Source organism: Pygocentrus nattereri, chromosome 22 (assembly GCF_015220715.1).
Source record: "Pygocentrus nattereri isolate fPygNat1 chromosome 22, fPygNat1.pri, whole genome shotgun sequence".
Taxonomy (NCBI): domain Eukaryota; kingdom Metazoa; phylum Chordata; class Actinopteri; order Characiformes; family Serrasalmidae; genus Pygocentrus; species Pygocentrus nattereri.
In genome coordinates this window covers 17,601,920-17,611,995 of record NC_051232.1, presented here as the reverse complement: position 1 = coordinate 17,611,995, position 10,076 = coordinate 17,601,920, and the positions used below count along the sequence as shown (strand labels likewise).

Sequence of the window (10,076 nt, the reverse complement as noted above, 5' to 3'; positions counted from 1 at the left end):
ATCCACAATATGTTACATATGTGACATAATTTATCACGATAACGATATATATTGTCATATTGCCCAGCCCACTTTCTGAACTCAGTTTTGGAAAATATCTCCTGAAAAATCTTTATAATATTAAAAATAATTTCATTGAAAAGTAAAAGACATTTTTAATTATATTTTGCACATTTTCACTTGAAACTAAGTATATAAAGTTGTCTCTGACTTTTGCAGAGTACTTTACATCTCTGGTTTTACCCTGCGGTCTTAATTTGATATCAGCACTAGATGGCAGCACAGTGAAGCCCTCATAAGGCATATCAGACGAGGAGCATTCACCTAATACCCATTTTTGTGATAAATACCCTGATGAATATGAAGATTTCCTTATCCCTAATACATTCCTGTTCTGAAATTTCTAAGTTAATGCATCCCTCCCTCTTTTCTGAGTCTACAAACCATCCAAAATGAGTCCATCATTAGTAGATTAAGTGTGGCTGTTCTTGTTGTGCAGTAAAGCCCTTTCTCCAGGGAAAATTAAATCAAGATTATGTCAGTTGGTGCTTTAATTACGCACGCAGTAAGATGAGCAGCTTTGTGTCTCCATCAATCCAGCTGACAGAAACTCAATAGTAGCCTTGTTTGGATAACGTTACTGCCATCTTTGTTGCGTTCTGTGGCTGAGGAGCAGTAATTAGGGAAGCGATTGGGCGGATCGATAGCCAAAGCCCCTGAAACTGGGCAGAATTTTGGAAAGAAAGCTGAAAGCTGAGAATTCTGATGTCAGGAGAGGTGGCTTTCCAGTACTGTGGCTTAGTCCCAGTCAGTGTTGGCCTTATTTTAACCTAATTACATGCAATACAGTTCAAAAGTCACACATCCTGCTTTATTTTATTAATTTCCTGTCAAAAGCCCATTAAATGAAAGTTATTACTTTTTCAGGAGTTATTTCTGATGTGATTAGATGGAAGATTATCTGCTTGAATAAGGGAAATGAGAGTCACAGAGAAAACTGAAAAGGGAGACTTTCTGAAGACTTTCTAAAACTGAAGTTCAAAAACTTCTGAGAGAGATATAAAAAAAACCACCAAAACAACCAAAATTCTCATCTTTGAGAGAGAGGAGAAAATCAAGCTGCTTCAGATATGGGAAAAAGCCTCATGCGTTTCTGTCCATCCTTACTGAGAAAAGGAAATGAGGAAAAAAAAGAAGAACAATTGCAAAAAAAAAAAAAAAGATGCCGGTGTTCTCAAAACGATGGATTGACTAGAGTCCAGAGTCCAGACCTGAAGATAACTAAATGGGTTTGGGATTATTTCGACTATGAGAGCCAGAAAATGCAACCAAATTCTAAGACTGAACTTTTTTCGGAAAAATATCCCTGCGGGTTTCTATGAAAAACTGTACGCGGCTCTCCTGAAAACAGTGTAAGCTGTAATAAAGGTGAAGCTAATTACTGAATGCACAATCTGATATTATAAACTGTATAGCTTTTGAGGCTTTTGTGTAATTTTCTGTTAATGTTATATTTCCTGATTTTTTTTTTCCCCTGACATTGAAATATTAATAATAACTTGTACTTAACGGCCGATTCGACAGGCATATTAAGTAAATGAAAAGTGCTCTTTGACTTTTGCACAGTGCTGTTTGGTCTAAGATAAAACTCACACAGTTTTCCCCACTAATTCAGGCAATCAGCCCATACATGTTGTCTAATGTTGCTTCTTTCGTTGTGCAGTAGAGCTACAAGGCTAATGTAGCTAACAAATGATGCAAGTTTATACTTTTCCAGTGGAAGCTCGTATCACACACTTGCGCCAGATCATGTGAAGTTTTTAAGTAATCTCAAAAGACTGGTCAGTGGTTTCTGACCGTGTGGGACATGCTTTTACCTATAAAACTGGACAGGACATTACAAAGCTAAAGACAATTGTAGCAGCCATCTTGAAGCATTTTTTCCAAAGTTTTGTGCGTTTGTATACGTAACGGTGTGCTACAGTGTTAGAAAGCAGTCTATTTGAGATGACTTAACACAGTCTGAGGTAAATGTATGATGATTTAGGCTTGTAGTTCACACAGTGCTAATTAGCCTGCTATAAGCTTCCGCTGCCTGTTAGCGGAATTAGCCTTGTAGCTCCAGCACAACTCTATAGAAGAAAACTCCAGACACCAGTCTTAGTTATGTTTAGAGTAAATTGTGTAAATTTGCTTCCATTAAATGACTTTAGTGGGTTTAGTCCAGGGTGGCAGCATGCTGCTCTTCCACCGTCCTGTTGCGGCTCCACAGCAGGATTAGATTTTGTAGGTAAAAGTAAAATAATCCTCCTTCCCAGTAAAATGAAGCTTTGCTGATTGTTCTGTTGACAGTTTTATTAATAAATGGCCTTAAACGGTGGAGTTAATGTAGCCTATCACTGCTAATTCACCAGCTTTTGACCTTTTAGGTTGGCACACAGACTGGTGGTCACTTAGCAACGCAGCCAACAGTCGTGCCTAGCTAGTAGATAAAGAAAACACAGCGAGAAAGATTTAATACATTTAATCTACAACGGGAAACTGTCAAACACTAAAAAAAAAAAGCCACAAAGCTGAAGATTCTCATTCAACCTTTCCCGTTCAACCCGGAGGCATCATTTAAGGTGGAACGGGAAAATTAGAACAAGAAGCTGGAGAATGAGAAGCTGACTTCAGCCTCGTAAACAGTCGTAGATTTTTGTTGAAAAGACCAAATAGCTTCTTAACATTTGGGTTGCCGACCCCTGGTTTAGGCTGTCCAGTCAGGTCCAGGGTACATCAACCATGTATGAATTCTAGGTGTTATGCTTAGCCATATCACTGAACTTAAAGAGCGGCTCGTTTGATGAAAGTATGGCCTGCGGCTTCAAGTAAATCTTCAATCACTGCACTATGAGTGTGCAGCATGTGAAGTTTTCCAGCACAGTGGTTAGAAATTGTCCAATATTGTCTGCCAGACAGACTTTTATAAGACAATATATATGAATTGATTGGTGGGTGGAGGACTTGAGAGACTTTATTGACTTCAATACATCCGCCTTGTTTCTTTGATGAAACAAAATTGATGTGTGAGTGTTGTTTATGTGCGTTACAAAGCATTCATACCTCAATTTTTCATATATCACAATTAGAACTGGGAAATATGACACTGTTGATCAATATTGTGATAAATTACATCACAGTATGTCCTAATATGCTCCATAAGCATATCTTGGATATTGCCAGTACTTAAAAATCTGCATGTTTGATTGAAGAGAACATTCTTAGTCTTGTTTAATTGGATTTAGTGCGGCACAATGTGTAACATGTTGAATACAAGTCACTGAATTCTTAGTTTTTGATAGTGTTTTTAAAATATGGGCTTACACTGTCTGTTGTAACACCAGATGTAATAAGAAATAAATAAATGTCATAAATTTGTGGACACATTTGTGAAGTATCACGATAGTACTACAGCATACATTACTGCACTATTTTGCCTTTCCAAAGAAGCCTGTCACATGTCAGCATTTGTAAACTGACCAGTGCTTGAACGTCCATTTACAGACAATTAGATAAAAAGATGCAGAGCAGACACAGCAGCTAGACAGCCTGTTATCTGTCATTTCCCTGGTTTATCTCGTTTGTTTCTCTATAAATTTTAAAAAGTATTTATAACTTCTTATTTACAGTATTTTAGACTCCTTAATCTTAATCTACTTATAAATGACATTCTTTATGATCTCTTTGCTATGTACATTAATACATACAACACACAGCAGTTGGACATACATATCTTATGGGAACAAACATTAACAATTACATTGGGCTACCATTCTCATTTCACCCTGCCTTAACATGACATACCACAGTAAACTGGGATTAATCAGAGAAGCCTATGGGACAGTCAGATACTAACCACTGGTTTTGTCCTTTACATATTCACAGGGGGGCTGAAACATATACAGTTGTGAGTTTTCAGTCTTCAAATCTTCCGAATAATTTATCATACGGTCTTCAGGGGCTGATTTGATTTCATTTTGGTACTATCCTCATCAAATAGACGTCACCACTGTGTAGTTGGCACATCTAAGCTGGTTATCTCTATGAGAAAAAAACGAATGGCATTCACTGCTATTGCGCCCTATGAAAAACGGTTCCAAAGATGATGTTTTGCAATATGGACTTTTTTTTCTCGCATATCATCGGATCCTCTGAATTATGACATCATTAAGGAGCCGAAGTACTGCAACATGCGACACTTCTGTGCACTGAATTAAAGTCATAAGGCAATGTCACTGAAGTATCTCACTCAAACCCACTGGTGTTGGTTTCTAATAGAGATGAGGTTTAGGAGACTTTTTAATGCACAGGAGTGTTGGCTTGCTAGTAGCATGGATGTAGCAATAATCATATTTTGTTTTCATATTTGACGCCACATTTTTTTTTTTAACACCACAAAGCGCAAAAATGCCATTCCTAATAGGGACATGATGCCAACTACAGAATCATACACAATGAAGTCTATTGAGAGAGCAATAGTTCAGCAAGTAATCAACTTTTCCATTTCAGCCAAATGTAGTTGATCAGCCTAGACATGTTTGCTTCATTAGTTTTGCACTGGAGCTACGGGGCTAATGAAGCGAACATGTACTGTGAATGAAACCGCCCTGTCCAAACTCCATGCCTAAATCATTGCACGTGTCTCAAACTGCTGTAAAGGTGTTAAATAATCCCAAATAATTTTGCTTCTGTGGTTTCTAACACAGCATAGCTAAAAACTGCAGTAGCAGCCACCTTGAAGCCTGAATTTTTATCCATTTTTATGGATAAAATATATATAACAGTATGTCATACAGTGTCAGATACCACATGTACTATAAAGTAAACATGTAGTTTGCACAGTGCAGGTTCCTTGGTAGCAGCACTGTGCTGAGTTCATGGCAACTGAGAACTGAACTCAGTAAAAAAAAACATGCTCACAGCACTCTTTTGGCCACTGTAGACACATAAAAGTCTCTTTAAAAGTATTTACACATCATTTAAAGAGTTATGTTCTTTATATAGTTGAAAACTGAATATAGGATATGGCGGTTAACCATTAATATAGTGCTGATATTGACATGAAAGCACATAGTTTGAATAAACATCTAATGCAGAATGACTTAAGTCTATCTCTAGTATGGTCTTTAGCGATGTCATATCAAACAGGATATTATACACAAACATCAACGAAAAAGTCTGCCAAAAGCGCTTTTTGTTATTTAGGGGCTGCCTTGTTGAAGTCTTCACGGACACGCAACTTGGAACAGTCAAACGTCCTGAAAGACTGGGAGCTGGATGGCCGTTCAAATGGATTTTTTTCCCCCCGTTTGGAAGTCAGAAACTACCTTGTTCACATCTGGTGGCAAACAAAGATTTTAGCTTCATGGCTCCAGTGATAAATGAAACAAGCAAACTTTGGACATCAAGCATGTCTTGGCTGTTCGACTACGCTGAGCGTAGGGGTAAGAACAATTGTGTAAATCAATTCAGTAAAAAGCCAAAGTCAGAGATGCGTGTTAGCCTGTGTCAACACACTAATCGTACTTTGGTGTGCGAGAGCCTTTTCCCTCACTGTGTCCCTGCTATGCACCCTCCTGAGTCTACTCTCCACCGGACCACACTTGCACACAGCCGCAAAGGCGCCCCTATAGTTCCTGTTCATCCAGCCGTAGAGGACGGGGTTGGCGAACGCCGAACACATGGCTATGACGTGGAACACCGTGTAGAGCAGCTTGAAGTCCTTCATCTCCAGCACGCTGGTGTCGATGTCGACGGCCAACTGGAAGGCATGGAAAGGCAGCCAGCTGATGGCGAAGACGGCCACCACAGTGGCCAGCATCTTTGTGGTCTTCCGCCGGCGCCTGTGGCGGTCGCTTCGACCTCCGCCAGGGCTAACGTGCTTCCTAAGCTTGGTCCAGATCCTAGCGTAGGCGAAGGAGATAACGGAGAGCGGCAGGCCGTACTGCAGGAAGAACATGGAGACGCTGTAGACGGTGCCATCCGCGCTGCTGCCTGGCCACTTCTCGGCGCAGCCCTGGACGTAAAAGGTGGTCAATATGATAATGTTATTTATTATCATGATAAATTACTTCTCAATATACTTTTCTAAGTACATCATAAATATCAATCAGTACTTCTGTCATTCATTAGTCTCATGAATGGCTTATGTTAATCTTGCATATCCGCAAGATGGTTTCTTGGGATTGAGTCCACCACATGGCATGAGCCTGTGCTGCTCTGTCTGTCCATGATTTCTTTTCTTATTTATTTTCTCAGGCTTTTTGAAGAGCCATTTACTCTGCAGATAACCTTTACTATGTTTCTACTTTAGTATATCCAAAAGAAAAATGGACAGTTAAATAACTTGGGCATCCAGTCCATTTGGTCCGTTTCTGAAGAAGAATGACAGCAGGACTATGTCAAATTCTGAATCTGTCACTGGCCCAAGCAAGCTTTTTGGTCAGCACCTGTGACGGTGGGACAGCGAAGCAAACTGGAGCGCCAAAATTAAAGCGTGGAATGGTTAATCAAAACCGTGACTGGCTGGAACAAAAGGACAGTCTGGCAAGCTGAGCTGAACCTGATATTGCAACAATTTTACGGTTCTATCCATAACCCAAAAGCACATTTGATATAATGTTCAGGGCTTCTTTACTTTGTTTATTTTCTTTATTTTGCACTACTGTGGAATGAAATGAAAGCTATAGAGAACCTGAGGTCATGCGTTATCACGATCAATATCTTGCCCGTTATTAGTTATTATCTTATTGTATTAATTTATTCTTACCAGTTGTTTGATTATTTTTTTCCTCCTTTCTTTCTTAAATTACTCCTACCTTCCCCATGGCAGACTGGACAAGCACACCATGGTTTTTACTGTAATCTGTGGTCAGCCACTCTTTACAGTACTAACTCTGTTTTTTCTTCTCCTTTCTCTGCCGAGCTGATCAGCTGCCCATCCTGTGCGCCTGATGCTGTTGCCTCTACTGCCTTGATTGGTGCCGCTGCTCACCAGCCTTCTGGACCGGTTTGACCACCACTGAGCTTCTTGCTGTACAGCGCTGTGCAGTCCTCACCCTCAGATCTCTCTCTTTCTTTTCCCACTTAACTATAATACTTCATACTAATAATGTTTGCTATCCGGTGTCGACCATAGGAGGATGGGTTCCCCTTCTGAGTCTTGGTTCCTCTCAAGGTTTCTTCCTCTTTTAGGGAGTTTTTCCTTGCCACCGTCGCCGCTGGCTTGCTCATGGGGGCTCGGACCCGGATTTTCTTTCTTCTTTTCTCTTCTCTCTGTAATACTGATTGTTCTGTAAAGCTGCTTTGTGACAACACCTGTTGTAAAAAGCGCTATATAAATAAATTTTGCTTGCTTGCTTGCATGGTGCACCAATAAGAGTCCTTGGTCTAGACTCCTAATTCTATATTTGCCTACCTTTGTAACATGCTTAAATTTTATAGTCATCTGCTAAACGCATGAATGTAACTACTTTATTTCTGCATTGAATTAAAAATTCATATGTTGAATTTCAAAGAATGTAACCCACAAACACAGTGTTTCCCACAGGTCTGAAGTAAACAGTAGTGGGAATTTCATGATATCATGGGAATTTTCGATATGTTGTATATGATGTTAGAATTTCACCTTTACCTGAATGCTCTGCTCGGGAGTCACGTCAAAGGTCACATACTCGCGGAAGATGGCTAGCGGGCTAGCCAGCACGGCGCTAGACACCCACGTGATGGCGATGACCACGGCGCAGACGTCTTTGGACATTTTGGTCTCCATATGATGGACGATGCTGCGATAGCGGTCCAGGGCGATTACGGTGAGCGTGATGGTAGAGACGTTAACGGCTAGCCCCTGTGCATAGGGCAGCAGGTAACACATGGCTTGACCGAACTTCCACTCACCGTACAGCGTGGACATCAGCGTGAACGGCAAGCACAGCGTGTTCACCAGCAGGTCCGCCACAGCCAGGTTCACGATGAAGAAGTTGGTGACCGTGTGCAGATTTCGGAACTTGTAGACAACATAGATGACCAAGGAGTTCCCAGTCACTCCAAACAAAATGATGCTGCTGTACGCCAGGATTAGAACCACCTGAACCCCGATGAGCTTCGTGCTGTCCTCCAGACCATCCAATAAATCACCCTCATCCTGGAAGTTTGTCATGGTGCAGCAATTTGAGGGGGCAGCGAAAGAGCCATTGATGTCCTCTTGGGTCATGTTCTCTTGGCTTCTTATATCCATGCTTGGCATCCATGCACAAAAACTGCACAAGGGGACAACAAGAAGGTGATGGCAATTAGGACTGTCACCATCATAACACATTTTTGATGGATTTAAAAAAAAAAAAGACCATAACAATAAAAAGGGAATTCCACTGATTCCTCACACTCGCAGTACAGATTAATCACTGAGATTCAAACAGTCAGAGTGGTTCATTGTGGAATCAGGGGTTACACTTTCAACACCACAAATATAGGCATTTTATTTACTACTGAAAACATTGATTATGGTAAAAAAAAGGTAGATTTTATGGAAAAAAAATCTTTAGGATCTAGTTTGCCTTACAAAACCCTGCACAAACATCTTCACCATGAATGGATTTTTTAAAAAATATATTTTGGGACAAGATTTTAAGAATCTTGCGATTGACAGTTTTTTTTTCTTAGCTCCCTGAGCCAGAAGAAGAAAGGCAAGTATCTGTAATCAGCTTAACATCCAGCTCATCCATCTTGCTAGATTATTTATTTTTGCTTCTAATTAAGTAGCCATTGCAGCATCCAGCACAGCCATAACAGGTACTTAAAGTCAAAGATGACATAGCAAGAACATTAACTATCAATATGGCTAAATAATGGAATAACTGAATGTGTTTTTGACTGACAAATTCCAAGGAATTTATTTTGCATGTGACTCACAACATGCAAGTATTTGCATGACAGTTTCCTGTGTAAAGCCAGCATTAAATCTCCCAGACGTCTGGTTCCTATCACCACCAGTGCTTCTCTAGAATGGAGCGTGTATCAAACCACTCCGAATGAGTATGTAGCCTTTCAAAGACTAATATATATATATATATATATATATATATATATATATATATATATATATATATATATATATGTATACACACACACGCACACACACGTGTATGTTGTATATATGAAATATCATCAGGGAAATGGTCAAATAACTGCCAATTCAAGGTAATTTTTTTTTTTTGGAGTGCAACTGAATTCAAGTGCATTTGAGCTTTACTTTGCACAGCCAAAATCATCCAACAGCTGATTATTACCATCCTCACTGATGAGGGTGCAGCCATGCATTTACAGATGGCTTCATCTGCTCCACTGGGCTTTCAAAGCTTTAAAAACGGCTCAGAATTTCTAAGACAATAAGCAGGATTCCTTGCTGTAATGCTACCTGTGGCGATGCAAACAGCCTATTCGTTTCAATGCACCCACTTAATTAAGCTTAATTAATCACCTTACAGACCATCGACCAGTCAGCTGGAGAAAAGCCACGGAAACAGCCCAGGATGTCCATCAGTAACAGCGGAAAATATCTCCATGGCTTTACTGTGTACATCAGCGCAGGTAACAGTGATTTCTGTAAATCCCAGTAATTCTGCTCAGTGAGTTATACTCGCTTAGAAAAACGTTGCAGCTGCCAGTGGACTACACTGAGGTCCCATCAGCTCACCTGCTCCAGCGTGTAGGTCCTCCAGTGAGTTCAGAGCAGAAACGATGAGCTCCTGAGACTCCACAGAGAACGAAGTGCGTTCAGAGGCGATGCATCCACGCTGAAGTCTCTGCCCAAGAGAGCGAACAAGTTGGACTTGACTCCCTGCGTAGGACGCTCTCCTCCCGCTCTCCTCCCGCTCATTAGAAGCGCTCGTGAGGGCGGGGGGGTCCGCGTGCCCCGAGGAAGCGCTCATCTCCGCACGCACGTGCTCTCATAGGGGCGCCTTCACCTGCCACGCCTCTATATGCTCTAGGGGGCGCTCGCTTAGCGCACGATAAAAACAGCAAAACCACTTGCG

The 10,076-nt window shown here is 40.7% G+C and overlaps 1 protein-coding gene across 2 annotated transcripts; it reads right to left on the bottom strand.

Moving 5' to 3' along the window:
• Positions 1-5,355: 5,355 nt before the first annotated feature.
• On the bottom strand, positions 5,356-9,858 carry npy2r (neuropeptide Y receptor Y2). Of its 2 annotated transcripts, none has more exons than XM_017709375.2 (3): positions 9,737-9,858; positions 7,676-8,300; positions 5,356-6,058 (listed from the first exon to the last, which is right to left on the bottom strand). In XM_017709375.2, the coding sequence occupies exons 2-3, from the start codon at positions 8,285-8,287 to the stop codon at positions 5,528-5,530; spliced, it is 1,143 nt and encodes a 380-aa protein (XP_017564864.1). In that variant the 5' UTR covers positions 8,288-8,300; positions 9,737-9,858; the 3' UTR covers positions 5,356-5,527. The 2 variants fall into 2 exon arrangements, with proteins under 2 accessions (XP_017564864.1, XP_037388846.1); XM_037532949.1 differs by lacking the exon at positions 9,737-9,858 and adding an exon at positions 9,521-9,633.
• Between the last annotated feature and the right edge of the window lie 218 nt (positions 9,859-10,076).